The sequence below is a fragment of the Pristis pectinata genome, chromosome 9 (assembly GCF_009764475.1).
Source record: "Pristis pectinata isolate sPriPec2 chromosome 9, sPriPec2.1.pri, whole genome shotgun sequence".
Taxonomy (NCBI): Eukaryota; Metazoa; Chordata; class Chondrichthyes; order Rhinopristiformes; family Pristidae; genus Pristis; species Pristis pectinata.
The window spans coordinates 482,437-505,354 of record NC_067413.1 but is presented as its reverse complement, the minus strand read 5'-3'; the positions used below and the strand labels follow the sequence as shown (position 1 = coordinate 505,354).

Sequence of the window (22,918 nt, the reverse complement as noted above, 5' to 3'; positions counted from 1 at the left end):
TGGGTGAAGTTTAGAACTCAGTAAAGACCAAAACAGAGCAGGAGGGGTGGGTTCTGGGCGTAAGTGAGCAGCAGAGAGAGTGCAGGGTGTTAATGGGAAGAGATCGGTGACAGGATTACACCCAGTCTGTGGAAGGGCAGCTGTTAATTGGGCAGGTCAGTGGCAGATCAATGTGTGAGGTGGTGAATTGTGGGGGGTACTAACAAGGGTTGGTCAGACATGTATGGTGGGGCCCTGGGGAGGAATGAGGGACTGAGAGACTTTGGTCCACAGATCCACTGATTCACTGTGTGCCCCACACTGTAGGAGGGACGTGACTGCGCTGGAGAGGGTGCAGAGGAGGTGCAGGATGTTGCCGGGGACGGAGTGCCTCGGTGATGAGAAGAGACTGGAGACGCTGGGTCTGTTCTCCCTGGAGCGGAGGATGCTGAGGGGGATCTGATGGAGGTGTACAACATTGAGGGGCAGAGATTGGGTGCAGAGTAGGTGCCAAAAACTGGGGGTGTAAATTTAGTGTAAGGGGTTTAGGAGGTTTTGAGGAAGAACTTTTGCCCCAGAGGGTGTTGAATCAGGAACGTTCTCTGTGAGGATGGAGGAGGCAGACACTTGCACAAGGAGCTCTGGCAGAGACAGCGCCAGATGGGCGCTGGTGAATGGGATCAGTGCAGCTGGGTATTTGGTGGTTGGCATGGAAGGTTGGGCTGAATGGCCTGTTCCTGTGCTGTCGGATAATGTTGCCAGAAAAACAGAGCCGGAAGTTTGGGAGCAGTTTAAAATCAGGGAAGAGAAAATGAAAAGAAACAGGCCTGAAACAAAATCTGTGGGTTGTCAGAATGAACACCAGCAAGGTCAGTGTGGGCCTGTGACAGGAGAACTTGTCATGGGGTGTGTGTGGCAGAGGAATTGTGTCCCGGATCTGCTCCATGGGGCGTGTGGAGGAGGGATTGTGTCCCGGATCTGCTCCATGGGGCGTGTGGAGGAGGGATTGTGGCCCGGATCTGCTCCATGGGGCGTGTGGAGGAGGGATTGTGGCCCGGATCTGCTCCATGGGGCGTGTGGAGGAGGGATTGTGGCCTGGATCTGCTCCATGGGGCGTGTGGTGGAGGGATTGTGGCCCGGATCTGCTCCATGGGGCGTGTGGAGGAGGGATTGTGGCCCGGATCTGCTCCATGGGGCGTGTGGAGGAGGGATTGTGGCCCGGATCTGCTCCATGGGGCGTGCGTGTGGTGGAGGGATTGTGTCCTGGATCTGCTCCCTGGGGTGTGTGGCAGAGGGACTGTGTCCTGGATCTGCTCCATGGGGGTGTGCATTTGGTGGAGGGATTGTGTCCCGGATCCGCTCCATGGGGCATGCGTGTGACAGAGGGATTGTGTCCTGGATCTGCTCCATGGGGCGTGTGGCGGAGGGATCGTGTCCCAGATCTGCTCCATGGGGGGTGTGTGTGGTGGAGGGATTGTGTCCTGGATCTGCTCCATGGAGGAAGAGAAGATTCCCCACTGAGCTGATGAGCCAGTGGCTCTGTGAATCCGAGGATGTAAGATATTCATTGGAACAAATCTCAGCAGAACAGTTGGTGAGCTTGGAGGTTTATAAAATGAGGACTGATGGTCACCAGGCCAGAGTCACGGAAACAGGCCCTTCGGCCCGACTGGTCTGTCTGACTGTGTTGCCCAGCGAGCTAGTCCCATCTGCCCGCATTTGGCCCACAGCCTTCTAAACCCCTCCTGTCCGTGGACTTATCCAGATGGCTTTTAAATGTTGCTGATGTGCCGCCTCAAACACTGTTTCTGGCAGCTCATTCCAAATGCGCACCCCCTTTGTGTGAAGAAGCTGCCCCTGACGTCCCTTTTAAATCTCTCGCCTCTGATCTTAAACCTATGCCCTCTTGTGTTTAGCTCCCTCCCTCCCTGGGAAAAAGACTATGTGTCTTCACCCTGTCTATGCCCTCATGATCTTGTACACCTCTGTCAGATTACCCCTTACTCTCCCACGTTCCAGAGGTTTGAAAGAGGGGGAGATGAAGAGGGAGCCATTGGGTTATCATCTTCCAAAACTCTGTCCAATGTCCCTGTGGATTGGAGGGCAGGAAATGTGGGCACATGAGAAGGGAGGGAGAGAGATGGCAGGGAACTGCTGATCTGTTTGCCTGATGTCAGTGGTGTCTGGGTAGAGAGAGAACTTGGTGTCGAGGGATATCAGGCAGTTGTATTCAGTGCTGGGGCACCTCAGGGTGTTTCAACATTCCAGGACGGACTGGAGTCATGTGTAGGCTGCACTGGAAGATCCCACGTGGAAGGCCAGATCACATGGGGTCCGGGGCGAGCCAGCTCAGTGGGTACAGAATTGAATGGATGGTAGGATGCAGAGGTCGTTTCTCGGACTGGAGGTACGTGACTCATGGTGTTCCCCAGGGCTCGGTGCTGGGACCTTCTGACACACTCCCACTGATCAGATCCCCTGGAACACCGCCTGACCCTTACATCACAATGAATGAGGGAGGACTGGGTGGGGGGTGGGAGAAGTATATGGACAGGGAGGGTCACACTGTGGGGGGGCAGTACTGAGGGAGTGTCAACACTGGGAGGGGCGGTACTGAGGGAGGGTCGCATGTGGGAGGGGTGGTACTGACCGTCTGGTATAGCCCTCCCCCCAGACTATCAGACCAGTTGCTGGGGGGAGTGTCTGACCATTGCACCCAAAGGACCAGTACGCAGGGCACTTCCGAGAGACGGCTCCTGTTGTGTGGGACCGGCTCCCAAGGAGGGATTCGGGGCCTGGGTCCGATGAGCAGTTCTGGTCAGCCCAGGTAGGATCGCCCCGCCCTCAGGAGCCCTCTCCACACCCAGTGAGACAGGACAGCTGGATGCTTCAGTCACGAGCCCCAGTGTCGAACACCTCCCTCCTCCACTGTCCAGTCTCTCCCTTTGTCCAGACGTCCTGGCAGCTACAGCACCTCCCTCCACCAGTGGGGGTCGCCCTGACTGGAGGTGACCCTGTCCCAGACTCTGAACCAATTCCAACATTTCTCCCAATTGATCTGGGCAGGAGACTCTACTACAAAGACCGACTGGTACTCTCGCATTCTCCACAGGTCAACAGGGTCTGTGACTCGGGGGAGCATGACGTTGGCATAAAGCAGGAAGCAAAAGGTTTAAGAATTGGAATCGGTTTATTATTGTCACATGTACCGAGGTACGGTGAAAAACTTGTCCTGCATACCGATCGTACAGATTATTTCATTACACAGTGCATTGAGGTAGTACAGGGTAAAACAATAACAGAATACAGAGTAAAGTGTAACGGTTACAGAGGAAGTGCAGAGCAGGCAGACAACAAGGTGCAAGGTCAAGAATGTATCTTATTGTAGTAGGAGACCGTTCAATAGTCTTATGAAAGTCGGATGTGAGTCTTGCCCATGTCCCACCAAAGTCTCAAGGAGGGGAGCCCTCCTGCTTGCTTCTCCAGGTGGTCCAGAACCACTGGAATGAATCCCAGAATTGGCTGTTCTCCAGTACGCAGACCCTGCCCATGTGCACCAAGTGGTGGTCCGAGCATGACACCGGCTGTACGGAGGCCGCGAGACACCGGAGATGTACGCCTGTGATCGGACAGTTGATCCAAGTTCCCACCCCCACCCCCCCAACCACTAGACCTTCAGGTGCAGGTGGGTTGGAGAATTCTCCAGGCATCCACCATCAGAGCCGAACAGCTCCCTCCTCTTCACTGAAGCTGGGCTGCTGTGGGGGGGTAGAGATGAAATCCCCCCGAGGATGACACGCTCCCTGCTGTCGATTGAACTCAAGAATGCAGACACTTGAAATAAGTGTGCTTGCATCAGGCTGGGTCTGGGGACGGACATGTTCATGATGTGCAGTAGCACACTGTCCAGGTGCACAGCGAGGTGAAGCAGGCAACGTGTCACAAGTTCCTGGAGCCACAACATCTCTGGCTGAAAAGTCAGGGCCAACCAGATCCCCACCCCTGGATATGGAACTGAGGTGACCCTCCCTCACCGCTCCAGATCCAGGTGGATTCATCTCCCAGAACAGTTCCTGCAGGGAGCTCGCCACAGACCTCCCATCCCCGAGGACCGAGAGGTGTGAAGCCTGTGGGGAGACCCCCTGCTGCCACTGACTTCGTGGTGGCCTTCATGTCAAGGGGATCCCAGTCATCATCTCTGCTCCAGTGTTTCCCCTTCCTCCAGTTTTTTTCCGACTGCTGATTCCTCTCCGAGCCTGGGAGGCCAGGGCCAGGTGTGCCCAGTGTCCAGCCAAGCTGGGTGTGCCCCTACCTGTGTTCTCTACGTACCTGATGCTGAGCCGGGACCTACTTAATTCAGGTCTGGCTCATCAACAGCAGGTTGAGGGGATGTGGTGGGACTGGACACAGAACCGTCCCTCACACAGGCCAAGGTTGAGGGGATGCAGTGGGACTGGACACAGAACCGTCCCTCACACAGGCCAAGGTTGAGGGGATGCGGTGGGACTGGACACAGAACTGTCCCTCAGTGTCCCCCACACATACAGCTGGCACTGGAATGAGGAGACATGGTGGAGGCTGGATTCCCGATCACCGAGTGGGATTGGGATGTTCTCTGACTGCACCTCCTCCTGGAGGGGGAGGGGAGGGGCTCACGGGAATGAAAACTGGACATTGGAGAGGATGACCTCTGAGTGATGGCCTCCAGGGCGGTCCCACACAGTGAGAGGATGGAGTGACCATGGGGTCCAGAGAGTACTGCCACAGAGACTGTCAGACACCTGTCAGTATTGGTATTGGTTTATTATTGTCACTTGTGCTGAGGTACAGTGAAAAACTTGTCTTGCAAACTGATCGTACAGGTCACTTCACTACACAGTGCAGTTACATTGGGTTAATACAGAGTGCATTGATGTAGTACAGGTAAAAACAATAAGAGTACAGAGTAAAGTGTCACAGCTACAGAGAAAGTGCAGTGCAATAAGGTGCAAGGTCACAACAAGGTAGATGGTGAAGTCATCTCATTGTATAAGGGAACCGTTCAATAGTCTTTTCACAGTGGGGTAGAAGCTGTCCTTAAGTCTGGTGGTACATGCCCTCAGGCTCCTGTATCTTCTACCCGATGGAAGAGGAGAGAAGAGAGAATGTCCCGGGTGGGTGAGGTCTTTGATTATGCTGGATGCTACACCAAGACAACGAGAGGTAAAGACAGAGTCCAAGGAGGGGAGGCTGGTGTCCGTGATGCGCTGGACTGTGTCCACAACTCTCTGCAGTTTCTTGCGGTCCTGGACAGAGCAGTTGCCGTACCAAGCTGTGATACATCCAGATAGGATGCTTTCTACGGTGCATCGGTAAAAGTTGGTGAGAGTCAAAGGGGACAAACCAAATTTCTTTAGCCTCCTGAAGAAGTAGAGGCGCTGGTGAGCTTTCTTTGCTGTGGCATCTACGTGATTTGACCAGGACAGACTGCTGGTGATGTTCACTCCCAGGAACTTGAAGCTCTCAACCCTCTTGACCTCAGCACCACTGATGTAGACAGGTGCATGTACACCGCCCCCTTTCCTGAAGTCAATGGCAAGCTCTTTTGTTGACACTGAGGGAAAGGTTGTTGTCATGACACCATTCCACTAAGCTCTCTATCTCCTTCCTGTACTCCGACTCATCGCTGTTTGAGATAAGGCCTACAATGGTGGTATCATCTGCAAACTTGTAGATGGAGTTCGAGCAGAATCTGGCCACACAGTCATGAGTGTATAAGGAGTAGAGTAGAGGGCTGAGGACGCAGCCTTGTGGGGCACCAGTTGAGAATAATCGTGCTGGAGGTATTGCTGCCTATCCTCACTGATTGTGGTCTGTTTGTTAGAAAGTCAAGGATCCAGTAAACAGGCAAAACAAGCAGCAAACACACAACGAAAACACCAGAGAGGGAGAGAGGTTCCGTGAGGAAGAGAGTGAAGGTAAATTGGTTTATTATTGTCACATATACAGTGAAAAACTTTAATTTGCATGCTATCTATACAGATCAATTCATTACACAGTGCATTGAGGTAGTACAAAGTAAAGCAATAACGGAATACAGAGTAAAGTGTCACAGCTGCAGAGAAAGTGCAGCACAGGTAGACAATAAGGTGCAAGGGCCATGACCAGGTAGACTGTGAGGTGAAGAGTCCACCTTATCGTACTAGGGGACCATTCAATAGTCTTATAACAGCGGGATAGAAGCTGTCCTTGAGCCTGGTGGTACGTACTTACAGGCTTTTTGTATCTTCTGCCCGGTGGGAGGGGGGAGAAGAGAATATCTGGGGTGGGTAGGATCTTTGATTATGTTGGCTGCTTTACCAAGGCAGCGAGAAGTCCCAGAATGTGGCCCTGTTCCTGCTGTCCTGCTCCTCTTTGGCAGGGGAAGGGCTCTTCACCCAGGTCAGCCAGGGCTGCTCAGACCTCACAAAGGTCCAAGATGTGTATAATCTTTCTTCAGCCTGACAGCCCCAGCTGACCTGGAGCGGGGAGGGAGTTTGCTGTGGCAACGATGGAACCGTCATGGTCTTTGCTCCCTACAGGCTCACAGTCCCGCGACCCTCCAGCCACACGGCCACCAACCTGATTATAGAGCAGAACTTCCATCTCCGAAGGGCAGTCCTCTCTCTCGTTCCCCAGCTCTGCCAGTAGCAGACTATACCACTCACTCAGTGTCTCACAGGAGGGATGTGGAGGCTTTGGAGAGGGTGCAGAAGAGGTTCACCAGGATGCTGCCTGGAGGCCGTGAGCTACAAGGAGAGGTTGGACAGACTTGGGTTGTTTTCTCTGGAGCGGCGGAGGTAGAGGGGAGACCTGATAGACCTTTATAAGATGATGAGAGGCATAGACAGTCGGTTTCTTTTTCCCAGGGTTGAAATGTTTAGCATTAGAAGGCATGCATTTAAGGTGAGAGGGGTAAATTTAAAGCAGATGTGTGGGGCAAGATTTTTTACACAGAGAGCGGTGGGTGCCTGGAATGTGCTGGCAGGGGTGGGGGTGCAGGCAGATACGATAGAGGGGTTTAACAGGCATTTAGACAGGCACAGGGAATGGAGAGATATGGATCATGTGCAGGCATCATGGTCAGCACAGACACGGTGGGCTGAAGGGCCTGTTCCTGTGGTGTACTGTTCTGTGTTCTCCCAGGGTCAGACACAGAGTGAAGCTCCCTCTGCACCGTCCCATCACACACTCCTGGCGTCAGACACAAGAGTGAAGCTCCCTCCACACTGTCCCGTCAGACACAAGAGTGAAGCTCCCTCCGCACCGTCCCGTCAGACACGAGTGAAGCTCCCTCCACACCGTCCCGTCACACACTCCTGGGGTCAGACACAGGGTGAAGCTCCCTCCACACCGTCCTGTCACACACTCCTGGGGTCAGACACAGGGTGAATCTCCCTCTGCACCGTCCCAACACACACTCCCTGTTCCTGCCTGGGGAGAGTTGTGATGTTGAGCTGTTGGTGAGGTGGGAGAGGTATAAGTTTGCCTGAGACACCTGTTTACAGGTAATTATTGCCAATGTGGGATGATTTAAAATGATTTAATAATGAGCTGAGCAGGCCCTGCTGCATTCACAACCTGGATTAATTAATTGCAGCTGCAGTGGACCTGCCTGTGAATTAGTAATGACCAGACTGTCAGGTTTGGCTCAGTTTTCACGGCTCCCTCACAGAGTGGTAATGTTCGGCGGTTGGCGAGGGGGCGGGGGAGGTGGTGGAGAGAAGAAATGGAGAGAGAGAGATACAGGGGAAGGAGAAAGTCGGGGGGAAGGGATGGGGGAGTGTGGGGGGGGGGGGGTGGAGGCGGAGAGACCCCCGGGGTGAGTTTCCTCGTGCCGGGCATGCTGAGGTACGAGGTGATGTCAGAAGCCTGCTGGCACAGACCAGGAGCGGGGCCGTGCAATGATCAGCCTCCCTCTCTGCATCGCTTGTGGACCATTCTGCTCCCTTCCACCTCCTGCAGTGAATTTGATCCCTTGCCCAATTCTCATTGTTTATCCGTTTCCAGGGTCTGGGTGTTCTGACGAGGCAGCATGGATTGTCCATCAGAAGGTGGCGGTGAGCTCTGACCATCAGGTACCCATCCATACGCCTCTCACCTTCTCTGCCTGGGTCATTTAACGACAATATTGTGAGAGTCTCTGCCTCTAACACCCCCTCAGGCAGTGTGGTCCAGATTCCAACCCCCGTGGGAGGGAAAAGATCTTCCTTAGATCCCCTCTGAACTTACCCCTTACCCTAAACCCACACCTTCTGGTTTTGGACACCCTCTGCTAGAGTTAAGTGTTTCCTACTGTCTAACCTAATTATGCCCCTTGTTATTTCGTACACCTGTCAGGTCACCTCTCAGCCTCCTCCGCTCCAAGGAAAACAAGCCCACCCTCATGCACAAATGCTCCATCCCAGGCACCACCCTGGTGAATCCCCTCTGCACCCTCTCCAGCGCTGTCATATCCTTCCTATAGTGTGATATTGGTATTGGTTTATTATTGTCACTTGTACCGAGGTACAGTGAAAAACTTGTCTTGCATACTGATCGTACAGGTCAATTCATTACACAGTGCATTGAGGTAGTACAGGGTAAAACAATAACAGAATACAGAATAAAGTGTCACAGCTGCAGGGAAGTGCATTGCAGGTAGACAGTAGGGTGCAATATCAAACAAGGTAGATTGTGAGGTCAAGAGCCAATCTTGTTGTATAAGGGAACCGTTCATTAGTCTTATCATCGTGGGGTAGAAGCTGTCCTTGAGCCTGGTGGTGTGTGCCCTCAGGCTCCTGTATCTTCTGGGAGAGGAGAGAGGAGACAAGAGAGAATGACCTGGGTGGGTGGGGTCTTTGATTATGCCGGCTGCTTCAAAAAGGCAGCGCAAGATATAGACAGAGTCCATGGAGGGGAGGCTGGTTTCCATGATGTGCTGGACTGTGTCTACAACTCTCTGCCGTTTCTTGCGGTCCTGGGCAGAGCAGTTACAGTACCAAGCTGTGATGCATCCAGATAGGATGCTTTCTATGGTGCATCAATAAAAAATTGGTGAGGGTCAAAGGGGACGTGCCAAACTTCTTTAGCCTCCTGAGGAAGTAGAGGCGCAGGTGAGCTTTCTTGGCCATTGCTTCTGCATGGTTGGACCAGGACAGGATATTGGTGATGTTCACTCCTCGGAACTTGAAGCTCTCAACCCTTTTGCCCTCAGCACCGTTGATGTAGACGGGAGCATGTACACTGCCCCCCTTCCTGAAGTCAATTACTGGTTCTTTTGTTTTGTTGACATTGAGGGAAAGGTTGTTGTCATGACACCACGTCACTAAGCTCTCTATCTCCTTCCTGTACTCCGACTCATCGTTATTTGGGATACGGCCCACTATGGTGGTATTATCTGTATGCTTTAGATAGAGTTAGAGCAGAATCTGGCCACGCAGTCATGGGTGTATAGTGAGTAGAGTAGAGGGCTGAGGACGCAGCCTTGTGAGGCACCAGTGCTGAGGATAATCGTGCCGGAGGTGTTGCTGCCTGTCCTTATTGATCAAAGCCCTAGCCTGTCCAACCTTTCCCCTTAACTCAATCCCTTGAGTCCTGGCAACATCCTTGTAACTCTTTTCTGAACTCTGTCCAGTTTAATAACATCTTTCCTATAGCAGGGTGACCAAAACTGAACACAATACTCTGTGTGGCCTCACTAACATCCTGTACAACCGCAGCATGACCTCACAACTCAATGCCTTGACTGATGAAGGCCAGTGTGCCAAAAGCCTTCTTCACCACTTTGTCTACCTGTGGTCCCGGTGCAGGGTTTTGACTCAAAATGTCCCACAGGTGCTGCTCTACTCACTGAGTTCTTCCAGCAGATTGTTGGTTGCTGTTGACCTGTGACTCCACTTTCAGGGAACCATGTACTTGTACTCCAAGGTGCCTCTGTTCTACAACACTCCCCAGGGATCCACCGTTCACTGTGAAAGTCCTACCTGGACTTGACTTTCCAAAATGCAACACCTCACACTTAATCCAAATTACACTCTATTTGCCATTCCTCGGCCCACTTACTCAGCTGATCCAGATCCCCCTGTAATTTTTGATAACCTTCCTCATTGTCCACTCTACCACCTACTTTAGTGTCATCTGCAAATTTACTAACCGTGCCTTGTACATTCTTATTCAAATCGTTGATATCGATCACAAACAACAATAGGCCCAGCACCGACCCCTGAGGCACACCACTAGTCACAGCCTCCGGTCCAAGAAACAACCTTCCACCATCTCCCTCTGCTTCCTACTATGCAGCTAACTGGGTATCCAATTAGCCAGCCCTCCCTGGATCCCATGAGTAAGGTCGGGACTGATCTCCCACCTCACCGCCACTTCCTGTACTGACCATCCATCTTTCATTCCTTCATCTCCAAAAATCTAACAACCTGCGTCCTGAATATTCTCAGTGACTAAGTATAACTGGCCCCTGGGGAGACGTTCTGCAGTCCATAGGGGGAGAGTTATAGAATCATACAGCATGAAAACAGGCCTTTTGGCCCAACTCATCCATGCTGACCAAGGTTCCCATTCTAAGCTAGTCCCATTTTCCCACATTTGGCCCATTTCCCTCTAAACCTTTCCTATCCATGGACCTGTCCAAATATCTTTTAAACGTTGTTAATGTACCTACCTCACCCACTTCCTCTGGCAGCTTGTTCCATGTACATACCACCCTTTGTGTAAAAACAAAAAGTTCCTATTAAATCTCTCCCCTCTCACCTTAAACCTGTGCCCTCCAGTTCTTGATTCCCCAACCCTGGGGAAAAAAATGTGCATTCACCCTATCTATGCCCCTCATGATTTTATAAACCTCAATAAGATCACCTCTCAGTCTCCTACGCTCCAGTGAAAACAGTCCCAACCTGCTCAACCATAACCTGAGTCCCAGCAACGCCCTTGTAAATCTTTTCTGTACTCTTTCCAGCTTAATGGCATCTTTCCGATAACAGGGTGACCAAAACTGAACACAGTATTTCAAATGCAGCCTCACCAGCTCCTTGTACAACTGCAACGTAACATCTCAACTTCCATATTCAGTGCCCTGACTGATGAAGGCCGACGTGCCAAACACCTTCTTTACCACCCTGTCTACCTGTGACTCCACTTTCGGGGAATCATGTACTTGTACACCTAGGTCCCTCTGTTCTACAACAATCCCCTGGGTCCTGCTGTCCACTGTGAATGTCCTTCCCTGGTTTGTCTTGCTGAGAGAGACCAGTTCAGACTTGTGGACAGGGTCACCTCCAGTCAGGACGATTCCCCCACTGGTGGAGGGAGGTCCTGTAGCTGCCAAGACGTCTGGACGAAGGGACGGAGCAGACGGTGGAGGAGGGAGCTGCTTGACACCAGGGCTTGTGACTGAAGCCTCCAGCCGTCCTGTCTAACGTGGTGTGGAGAGGGCTTCTGAGAGCGGGGCGATCCCAGCTGGGCTGACCCCTGCTTGGCTGGAATTGTTCATTGGATCCAGGCCCCGAATCCCTCCTTGGGAGCCGGTCCCACGTAACAGGAGCCGTCTCTCGGAAGTGGCCTCTGTACCATCCCACACGCAAGGAGGTGTCTCCTGCACGGGAATCTCCTGCACGTTCCCCACCTCCTTGCCCTCGTCTGCCGTCCAGTCACACCGTGGCGGTCCGTTCTAAACCCGACAGCGAGGGGGGGTCCCAGTGGAGGTCCCTCTACACGGGAGTCCTCCCTCTTCACATCGGGGGCCTGGGGTGGGGAGTGAAAATCAGGAAAACTGCAGGTGCTGGAAATGTAAAACAGACAGAAAGTGCTGGGGGCACTCAGCAGGTCAGGCAGCGTCTGTGGAGAGAGAGGCAGTCAACGTTTGGGGTCTGTGACCTTCCTCGCCACAGACGCTGCCTGACCTGCCAAGTGTTGTTGGTGGAGAGTGTCACACAGAGCGATGCCGTGCAACAGGTTCACGGACTCCCAGGCCACTGGATGTTTGTGCAGCTGGGAGGGATCTGTGTCCCATGAGGTGTCCCAGCCCGTCGGAGTGTGTGAAGGGGCTGCTTCTCAGGTTCTGCTCATACTTTAGCCCCACGCTCCTGATCTTTGGGCAAGAAGCAGAGGGGGGTGGGTCAGTCAGGGGACCCTCCTCGTCAGTCTGCTCCTGGGCCCGGCCAAGGTGGTCGTTCATGGGTCCAGGCACTGGGCTGTCGGGGGTCTGCCTGAGCCGACTGCCTGCCCCTTTGAGGATACGCCCATGCCCAGGTGGAGATGGAGCTGACCACTTCTGCAGTCTCCCTGGTGTCCCAGAACCAGTGGGTGCCTCTGGTGTGGAGTGTCGAAGGTGAGGATGGTCTGTGTTATTTTGTAAATAATTCAGAACGATGTAAATGTTGTAACTTTTTCTGAAAGCTAAGACGATCCTCTCCCAGATGGAGAGATGGCAGACACTGGAATCTGCAGCCACACACACAAGGCTGGAGGAACTCGGTGGGTCAGGCAGCATCTGTGGAGGGACCACAGCTTTCCCTCCACCCCCTCCCTCTACCTCTTACACTGGCTATGTCCCCTCTACTTTTCAGTCCAGGTGAAGGGTCTCAACCCAAAACGTTGACTGTTCATTTCCCTCCACAGATGCTGCCCGACCCGCTGAGTTCCTGCAGCACTTTGTGTGTTGCTGCTCTCCTCGATGGGTCAGGTGGAAAATGTCTGTAAGGACAAGGGGTGGGCATCCCTCTGTCTATACTTGCAGTGGGTGAGAAGTTTAAGGGTGAATAACCTGATTGATGTCGAGCTGAAGCTGGTGATGGAGTCGCACACACGGAACTCTGGACTTTGGCCCCTGGTGTCTATGCTGACCCTTCAGTTCGCACTGACACTAGTCCTGTCAACCAGCACCTGATCCCTACCCTTCTCTGTTGTAAATCTCTGCCTCCACCACCCCTTAGGATGGTGTTCCAATTCCAACATCCCTCTGGGGGACTATGTTCCTCCTCCCATCCCCTTGAAACCTTAACCCTGACCCTAAGCCTTTGTCCTCTGGTCGGTCACACCTGCTTTTCCAAGGTCTTCCCATCACGTGCCCGGGGATGTTGGGATTAGGCCTTGCACGGACACAGGAGAGGGAGCCTCTGGGTGGATTTGCTCTGGGTTTAGCGGACGATGTTCTCTCCACAGGGTCCTGTTTCCTCTGCCTGGTGGATGTTGTTCCTGTGCGCTGTGAGAGAGACTCTGTCATCATGTTCATCCTGAACTTTGAGGTGACCTTGGAGGAGGTGATGCTGGATGCAGCCTGGAAGGAGAAGGTTCCGGCACCCTGGTTCACTGCTGGTAGGGCCGGGTGCAGGTGGGAAGTGGGGGGACGGGGACACGGTGCTCACCCGTTGTTGGGCAGGGAAGGGGCAGCGTGGGGTGGCCCAGAGAGGAGGTGGTCCCACCACCACCAGACCGTGCACCTTCTCGCTCTCTGTACTGCCCGTGAGATCTTGCTGTGCCGTCACCTTCCCCACACTGTGTGGCTGCCCTTGGCCAAGAGAGATTTGGGACATCCTGAGTGATGAAAGTGGGAGGTGACGTGTCCTTGTGCATTTCCCACCGGGACTCCCTGGAATGTCCCCATTCCCATCCCCAATGGCCTGGATTGTTTTTGGAACATGACTGGGGAACTCGCTTGGTGTTTCCTGGGTAATCACCGTTACTGGGCTCCCTGGGACAGTCACCCATCCCACCAACCCCTTAACCTTGGCCATAGCCCTCACCCCGACCCTGGCTCTGATTCCTAGACACCCAACCCAACCCACCCCTTACCAAGCTCCCCAGTCCAAGACACAACACTCTCTCCCACCATCCGCACCAATCCAGTCCCCTGCCAAACACCTACACCAGCTTCATGGACTTCAGCAAGGTCTTTGACAAGGTCCCAGATCGTAGGCTGGTCCAGAAGGTGAGATCACATGGGATCTAGGGTGAGATACAGAACTGACTTGGTGGGAGGAGATGGAAGGTGGGGTGGGTGTTTCTCAGATCGGTGGCCTGTCACCAGTGGTGTGCCACAGGGATCGGTGCTGGGTCCACCGTTGTTTGTCAGATATACTAACGATTTGGATGAGAACGTGGATGGTGTGATTAGTAAGTTTGCAGATGACACCAACATTGGTGGTGAGGTGGACAGTGAAGGACGTTGTCTAAGGTTACAACAGGAACCAGATCATCTGGGAAAGTGGGCCAAGGAACAGCAGATAGAATTTAACTCAGTGTGAGGTGATGCATTTTGGGAAGTTAAACTGGGGCAGGACTTACACAGTGAAGGGCAGGGCCCTGGGGTGTGTTGTAGAACAGGGAGACCCAGGGGTACAAGTACATGGTTCCCTGAAAGTGACGTCACAGGTAGACAGGGTGGTGAAAACAGTGTTTGGCACACTGATCTTCATCGAACGGAGCCCTGAGTATAGGAGTTGGGACTTCGCGTTACAGCTGTACAAAAGGTTGGTGAGACCCCACTTGGAGCACTGTGTGCAGTCTGGTCACCACACTGGATATCGTTAAGCTGGAGAAAGATTCACAAGGACTTACCGGGACTGGAGGGCTTGAGTGCTGAGGAGAGACTGGACAGGCTGGGAGTGAAGGAGGCTGAGGGGTGACCTTATAGATAAGGTGGATGGTTACAGTCTTTTCCCCAGGGTAGGGGAGTCTAAAACTGGAGGACACAGGTTTAAGGTGAGAGGGGAAAGATTTAAAGGGGACCTGAGGGGCAGGTTTTCCACACACAGGGTGGTGGGTGTGTGGAACGAGCTGTCAGAGGAAGTGGTGGAGGTGGGTACAGTTACAGTGTTTAAAAAGACACTTGGACAGGTCCATGGATAGGAAAGGTTTAGATGGAGATGGGCCAAATGCAGGCAAACGGGACTAGGTCAGGAAGACACCTTGGTTGACATGGATGAGTTGGGCCGAAGGGACTGTTTTCATGCTGTATAACTCCAGAGCTGAGGAGACCTCTGTCTGCCACCGTGCTGTATAACCAGAGCTGAGGAGACCTCTGTCTGCCACCGTGCTGTACAACCAGAGCTGAGGAGACCTCTGTCTGCCACCGTGCTGTACAACCAGAGCTGAGGAGACCTCTGTCTGCCACCGTGCTGTATAACCAGAGCTGAGGAGACCTCTGTCTGCCACCGTGCTGTATAACCGGAGCTGAGGAGACCTCTGTCTGCCACCGTGCTGTATAACCGGAGCTGAGGAGACCTCTGTCTGCCACCGTGCTGTATAACCAGAGCTGAGGAGACCTCTGTCTGCCACCGTGCTGTATAACCGGAGCTGAGGAGACCTCTGTCTGCCACCGTGCTGTATAACCGGAGCTGAGGAGACCTCTGTCTGCCACCGTGCTGTATAACCAGAGCTGAGGAGACCTCTGTCTGCCACCGTGCTGTATAACCGGAGCTGAGGAGACCTCTGTCTGCCACCGTGCTGTATAACCAGAGCTGAGGGAACCTCTGTCTGCCACCGTGCTGTATAACCGGAGCTGAGGAGACCTCTGTCTGCCAGCCTCTCCCCCTGACAACAGGCCCGGTGTTGGTCCTGGGCAGTGACCCCCTCCCCACCCCTTCTGCTGGGGGTCCTGATGGGCCAACAACAAGCACAGGCCCCGAGCCAGTCGGGAGCAGATGCTGGGATAACTACCCCGTCCCACCACAATCTGTGTGGGGAAGGTGCTCCCACAGAGAGGTGGGGAGGATGTACCAGGACTGAGACCCAATGGGGAGAGTCAGGAAGGTGTGTGACCTAGGAGGAGATCCTGTTCTCCCTACTGCCCCTCCCTGGGGGGAGGGGTGGTGGGTTGGGAGCTGCTGGAACTGCAGTGAGTACAAACTGCAGCCACGGTATGTCAGGGGTGGAGGGACGGAGGATTTCAGGGTGGGTGGGACGGAGTGTTGAGGGGTGGGTGGGGGGGGGGAGGGTTTCGGGGGATGGGTGGGGGTGGAGGGAGGGAGTGTTTCAGGAGGTGGGGGGAGGGAGGATTTCGGGGCTGAGTGGGGATGGGGTGGGTGGGGGTGCAGGGAGGGAGAGTTTTGGCGGATGGGTGGGGAGGGATGGAGTGTTTCGAGGGGGGAGGGAGTGTTTCGGGAGGTGAGTGGGGATGGGGTGGGTGGGGGATGGCACCTCAGGGAACGTTGCACTGTGGACTAAGATCCCCCGTCCATTCCCCTGGGGTCCGACCGTTCGGGGTGTATGTCCTACCTTGATCCTCCCAAAATGCATCACCTCGCACTTCCATCTGCTCACCTGAACCGCCCGCCGATCCCGACGCCAGCCCACCGATCCCGACGCCAGCCCACCGCCCGCCGATCCCGACGCCAGCCCGCCGATCCCGACGCCAGCCCACCGATCCCGACGCCAGCCCACCGCCCGCCGATACCGACGCCAGCCCACCGCCCGCCGATACCGACGCCAGCCCACCGCCCGCCGATACCGACGCCAGCTCACTGATACTGACGCCAGCCCACCGCCCACCGATACTGACGCCAGCTCACCGATACCAACGCCAGCCCACCGCTCACTGATACCGATGCCAGCTCACTGATACCGACGCCAGCCCACCGCCCGCCGATACCGACGCCAGCCCACCGCCCGCCGATACCGACACCAGCCCACCGCCCGCTGATAACGACGCCAGCTCACTGATACTGATGCCAGCCCACCGCCCACCGATACTGACGCCAGCTCACTGATACCAACGCCAGCCCACTGCCCACTGATACCGACGCCAGCTCACTGATCCCGACGCCAGCCCACTGCTCACCGATACCGACGCCAGCCCACCGCTCACTGATACCGACGCCAGCCCACCGCCCACCGATACCGACGCCAGCTCACTGATCCCGATGCCAGCCCACTGCCCACCGATACTGACGCCAGCTCACTGATACCAACGCCAGCCCACCGCCCACTGATACCGACGCCAGCTCACTGATCCCGACGCCAGCCCACTGCTCACCGATACCGACGCCAGCCCACCGCTCACTGATACCGACGCCAGCCCACCGCCCACCGATACTGACGCCAGCTCACTGATCCCGATGCCAGCCCACTGCCCACCGATACCAACGCCAGCCCACCGCTCACTGATACCGATGCCAGCTCACTGATACTGACGCCAGCCCACCGCTCACTGATACCGACGCCAGCTCACTGATACTGACGCCAGCCCACCGCTCACTGATACCGCCAGCCCACCGCCCACCGATACCGACGCCAGCCCACCGCCTGCTGATACCGACGCCAGCTCACTGATACTGACGCCAGCCCACCGCCCACCGATACCGATGCCAGCCCACCGCCCACCGATACCGACGCCAGCCCACCACTCACCGATACCGACGCCAGCTCACCGATACCGACGCCAGCTCACCGATACCGACGCCAGCCCACCGCCCACCGATACCGACGCCAGCTCACCGATACCGACGCCAGCCCACCGCCCGCCCATACCGACGCCAGCCCACCGCCCGCCCATACCGATGCCAGCCCACCGATACCGATGCCAGCCCACCGCCCACTGATACCGACGCCAGCTCACTGATACTGACGCCAGCCCACCACCCACCACTCTCCTCCCCACAGTCAACAGCACCAGTGATCTCCATGTCAGCAGCATAGCACCACCTCCACCCTCCACCCACCACCGTCCTCCATCCCCACCCCTCACCACTCACTCCAACCCCCACCCCCACCAGCTCTGGTGGCCAAGCCAGCTTTGCATCCAATTTGCCGATTTGGATCTCATGTTACCTTTTTGAAAAATTAGATCAGTCAGGCAGGATCTCCCGTGCTGGGCAGCTTCAATTAAACCCCAGCTCTCCGAGTGCAGATTAATCCCGACCCTACCCACTGGCCCATCCCCCTTCCCTTGAATGAAGGGACTGCAGTTGCTGATTTCACCCTCTGTCACCTCACCTGTGGCCAGTGAAGGTTTAAACCCTCAGGACACCAGCAACCTCCTCCCTCACCTCCCATAACTGCCTGGGAGACATCCCATCTGGTCCTGGGGGTTTATCACAAAGGCAGCTCCTAGGGGTGAGGAGGGGGTGAGGGGGAGGAGTGGGAGTGGTGAGGAGGGGAGGAAATGGGGGTGAAGGGGAGGGGTAGGGGTGAGGAGGGGAGGGGATGGTGTGAGAGAGTGAGGGGGAGAGGCTGAAGAGTGGATGGGGTGAAGGGACGGGTGAGGGAGGGGAGGGGATGAGGGTGGTGAGTGGGAGTGAGGGGAGATGGTGGGGAGGGGATGAGGGTGAGGAGGGGAGGATTGGAGGGGAGGATTGGAGGGGAAGGGGTGAGGAGGGGAGGAGATGAGGGTGTGAGGGAGTGAATAGGAGAGGGTGAGGAGGGGAGGGGATGGGGTGTGACAGGCTGGGTGAAGGTTTGAGGGTGGAGGGTTTGGGGAGGACGCTCCTCACTGAGGCCCCACAGATACCTCCCGAGTCCCCTGGTGTTGGGCTTGTCCCCCTGCCTCGGGCCCACTGCCCCTCGCCCCTCAGCAACTTCCACCAGGCCGCCTCCTTCAACACCACGGCGAGGACGGCAGGCGGTGACACTGATCCACGGCATCTGTACTGGCACAGGTAGTGGGGAGGGAGGGAGGTAGAGGGAGGAGGGGAAGGCAGGGAGGTGGGGAGGGAGAGGGATGGAGGGAGCGAGGGAGGAGGGCTGGGGGAGAGAGGTCTGTTGGGATGGCCTTCCAGGAGAATAACAAGGGATAACTAGTCCACGTAGCTTCAGTAAGACCTTTGACAAGGTCCCACATGGGCGGCTGGTCCAAGGGTTCGGGCCCATGGGATAGTTGGTCCACAACGGAGGGTGATAGGAGGTGGGGGTGATGGGGGAGGGACGTTGATCAGCAGTGTACCACGGGGATCGGTGCTGGGACCCCTGTGGGGTGTAACGGGTCGGAATGCAGATGGTGTGATCAGTAGGTTGTAGGTGACACGATTTCAGTGGTGTGGACTGTGAGGAGGGTCAGTATCGGGCGTCAGGGTGGTCAGCTGGTGAGTTGCGCTGGCCGGGGGCAGACGGAGTTTAACTTTTATCAATGATCAATAATAACTCTCAATGACAGATGTTAAACTGGTGTTGTTATCCCAAATAAAACTAATCCTAGAAATGCTCCACGGTTCCGATAGTGTCTGTCAGGAGAAGCAGGGATAACGTGGAGAAGACCACTCGGCCCCTCTGTCCCCCAGGGATCCCCCCTCTTGTACATCCCCTCGTTTGAGACTCCGTTGTTTTGCCCTGTGGTGATTACAGAGACTGTGAAGGATGTGCTGAGAACCCCACTGCCCAGCTCCACCTCGGACACTGACCTGGTGACCCACACTGTCAGCAAGATCCCACAGATCACCTTCAACTTGGTGGACATGGAAGGGGATCGGTTCACTCTGCCGGCCACCAGTGACCAGGACATCATCACTCCCAAGGTCAGGGAGAGGAACCACACCGTCACCGACAAGGTCACCCAGGTGAGTTCAACACGGTCAGAGGGTCACCAGGTGAGTCCGACTGGTCAAATTATGTTGGTTGATTGTGTTGGCTGGTTTCCCGAGGCAGCGGGAAGTGCAGGCAGAGTCCGCGGAGGGGAGGCTGGTTTCCATGACATGCTGGGTTGTGTCGTCAACTCCCTGCAGTCCTGGGACAGAGCAGGCGCTGTCCCGAGCCGGGATGTATCCGGATAGGATGTTCTGTGGGGCATTGGTAAAAGTTGGTGAGGGTCACACACACCATGAGGGGATGGAGACTGGTGGCGGGGGGGGGAGATCACACAGACGATCGGGGTGGGGCAGGGGTCCTGTGAGCAGAGTCAGAGTTAGTCTGTGGGTGACAGGGACAGGTTATGGCGGGGGTGGGGAGATGGGGGTGGGATGGGGGGCGGGGGTGGGGAGATGGTGGGGAGGCTTGGGGAGGGTGAGGAGATGGGGGGACACAGTGGATCGGAATCTGTCCCCACTGGGTCTCAGTCCCAGAACTCTTCCCCCCCCCCCCCCCCCACAGCACCTTCCCCACTGTGGTGGGTCAAGGAGACTGCTCCTCCCCAACACCCCCCCCCCCCCCCACCCCCGGGCAGTGAGGGGTGGGGTGCATGCCTGCCCCCCCTGTGGTGTTACCACTGGTCTGTTGTCTGCTGTGTGCCTGTGGACACAGCCGGGTGCCGGTCCTGTCACAGGCAGCAGCTGCTCGGAGCAGGATTACTGGGGCCGCAGATAAATCCCCAGAGAAGGAAGATTAAGAGAAGCTGAGCACAAAGATGAGGATGTTTCCTGGGGGCGGACGGTGTCTGGGGTGGGGGGTGGGGTGTGCGGTGTGTGTGAGGACTAACCTCACCAATCCCAGCTCCTCCTGTGCTGGAACGGATCGTTGTATCCTCATCCTCACAGAGGTGTCCGCACAGAAACCGGCCCTTCACCTGCCTGTCGCCTGCCCCGCCCCACCTGCCGCCCACTGTGATGCCCGTGCCCACCTTGCCCGTGCTTGTCTACACTAACCCCATCTATATCTGTGAAACTTTCCCCTCAGATCCCCTTTAAAACTCTTTCCCCTCAACTTAAACCTGCGCCCTCTTGTTTTTGATCCCCTACCCTGGGGAAAAAGTTCTGTTGTTCACACGGAGAGTGGGTGGTGTCGGGAACTTGCTGCAGAGGAGGAGGGGGAATCGGATACAGTCACTGAGTTTTGGAGACATTGAGGCAAACACAGGTAGACGAGGTGTAGGAGGATACAGTCCCAATGTGGGGAATGGAAATAGTGTAGGTGGGTGAAAAAGGTCAGCAGGGACGTGGTGGTCCCGCTCTGTGACCAACAGCAGAGATGTGGCGAGGGTGCAGAGGAGGTTCTCCAGGACATTGCCTCAACTGGAAAAGTTGAGGAAAGATTGGAGAGGCCAAGGTTGTTTTCTGTGGAACGCTGTGTGGAGACTTAACTAAGGTTAATAAGATCACGAAGGGCTGAGACGGAGGGACCAACCAAGTGTACCCCAGGACCTTGCAGGAAGCAAGGGAGGAACGCTGGGCCCCGGGGAGTTGTGGAACAGAGACCCAGCATCACTTTGCACTTGTCCAACTTAACTTCCATCCTGCCATTACTTGGGCCACTTTCCCGGTTGATCCAGGGGAACGGGTACATCATTCCCCAAAAGTGGTGACACAGGTAGACGGGGTGGTGAAGAAGGTGTGTGGAATGCTTGGTCAGGGCAAGATGTACAAGGGTTGGGATGTCATCTGTAGAAGACGTTGGTGAGACTGCACCTGGAGCACTGTGTGTAGTTCTGGTCGCCCAGCTATAGGAAGGACGTGATTAAACTGGAGAGGGTGCAGAAAAGTTTCACGGGGATGTTACCGGGACGGGAGGGCTGGAGTTACAAGGAGAGGGTGGACAGGCTGGGACTGTTTTCCCTGGAATGAAGTAAGCTGAGGGGTGACCTTACAGAGGTTTATAAAATCATGAGGGGCACAGATAAGGTGGACGGTCACAGTGCTTTCCTCAGGGCTGGGGAGTCTAGAACTAGAGGGCACAGGTTTAATGTGAGAAGGAATAGATCTAAAAGGGACCTGAGGGGCAAGATTCTCACAGAGGGTGGTGGGTATCTGGAACGAGCTGCCAGAGGAAGTGGTTGAGGCAGGTACAATGTTTAAAAGACACTCGGACAGGTTCATGATAGGAAAGGTTTAGAGGGATACGGGCCAAACACGGGCAAATGGGACCAGCTCAAGTAAACACCAAGGTCAGCATGGACGAGTTGGGTGAAGGGCCTGTTTCTGTGCTGACTAAATAGGACAGACCCCTCAGCAGAGGGTGAAAGACCAGGGGGCAGTGATCAGTAGAGGGGTTAGAAGGGAGACCAGGGAAATGTTTCCCCAGAGGAAGGTGGGGTCTGATCTTCACAGAGGGGGTGGGAGAGGCAGAGACCCCCATCACACTGACCCCAGACCTGGGAATGTCCGTGAGGAGCCGTGACCTGCAGGGACAGGAATCCTGTGTGGGAAGGTGGGGTTGGGATGTGTGGCTCTTGTTGCATCTGGTCCAGACACGATGGGCCAAATGGGCTCTGGAACCCCACCCCCCCAACTCTCCTGCACTGTTCTCTCCTCTCCTTGTTAGAACCTGGGTCTCCAGGCTGCCGCCCCTGTCCGAATCCTGCACAGAGCTGAAGGATATTCTCCATCCCAGGGCAGCTGACATGCACTGGGAGGTTTGCATGGTGAAAGCCCAGCTGATACAGATGCCTGCTGTGCTGGGTCAGGGATTAACGGGACTCAGTCTCTCTGTTGGCTCAGCAGATGTGCTCAGATCCCGCAGGGTTAATGGGATATGCTGCTCCCCCCGCCGTCTCCTGTTACTGCACTCTCCCTCCCTCCCAGCTCTTCTCCCAGGCTTCCTCCTGTTCCGGCCTCAGCTGGAGGCTGCTGTGTGTCCAGAGACCAGAGTAACGAGCTGATCCCAGCCCGCAGCAAGGCGAGCAGCAGCATTCCCAATCCAGCAGCTGCTCACAGCTGTTCCCAGTCCTGGATTCACCAGGAGTTCAGACTGGGACCGAGGGACTCCGGGAGTTCAGACTGGGACCGAGGGACTCCGGGAGTTCAGACTGGGACCGAGGGACTCCGGGAGTTCAGACTGGGACCGAGAGACTCCGGCTCTGCTGGGTTTCAGGGGCTCTGGGAGCTCGGATTGGGATTGAAGAATTCCAAGAGTTCAGACTGAAAGGCTCTGGGAATCTGGGAAACATTGCACCCCTCATACTTCCCCTTTCCCAGAGATATTTGTGGAACAACTCTGGGATCTCGGTGACTGAGTATCTGAGGCAAGAGAGGGATGTCAGCGAGTGGCTGGGACCCTCCATTTCCGGATGGGCCTCAGGGAGGTGCAGAATGTCGGGGTGAGAAGTTGAGGAGAGGGGTTCGGATTTCGA

The 22,918-nt window shown here is 55.5% G+C and overlaps 1 protein-coding gene across 1 annotated transcript in view; it reads left to right on the top strand.

Moving 5' to 3' along the window:
• The window catches only part of LOC127574418 (potassium voltage-gated channel subfamily H member 2-like), a 69,248-nt gene that overhangs the window by 4,903 nt on the left and 41,427 nt on the right, over positions 1 to 22,918 (top strand). The window contains 3 exon segments of the mRNA XM_052023423.1: positions 13,153 to 13,305; positions 16,300 to 16,509; positions 19,267 to 19,478. Coding sequence (XP_051879383.1) covers positions 13,153 to 13,305; positions 16,300 to 16,509; positions 19,267 to 19,478 — 575 coding nt within the window.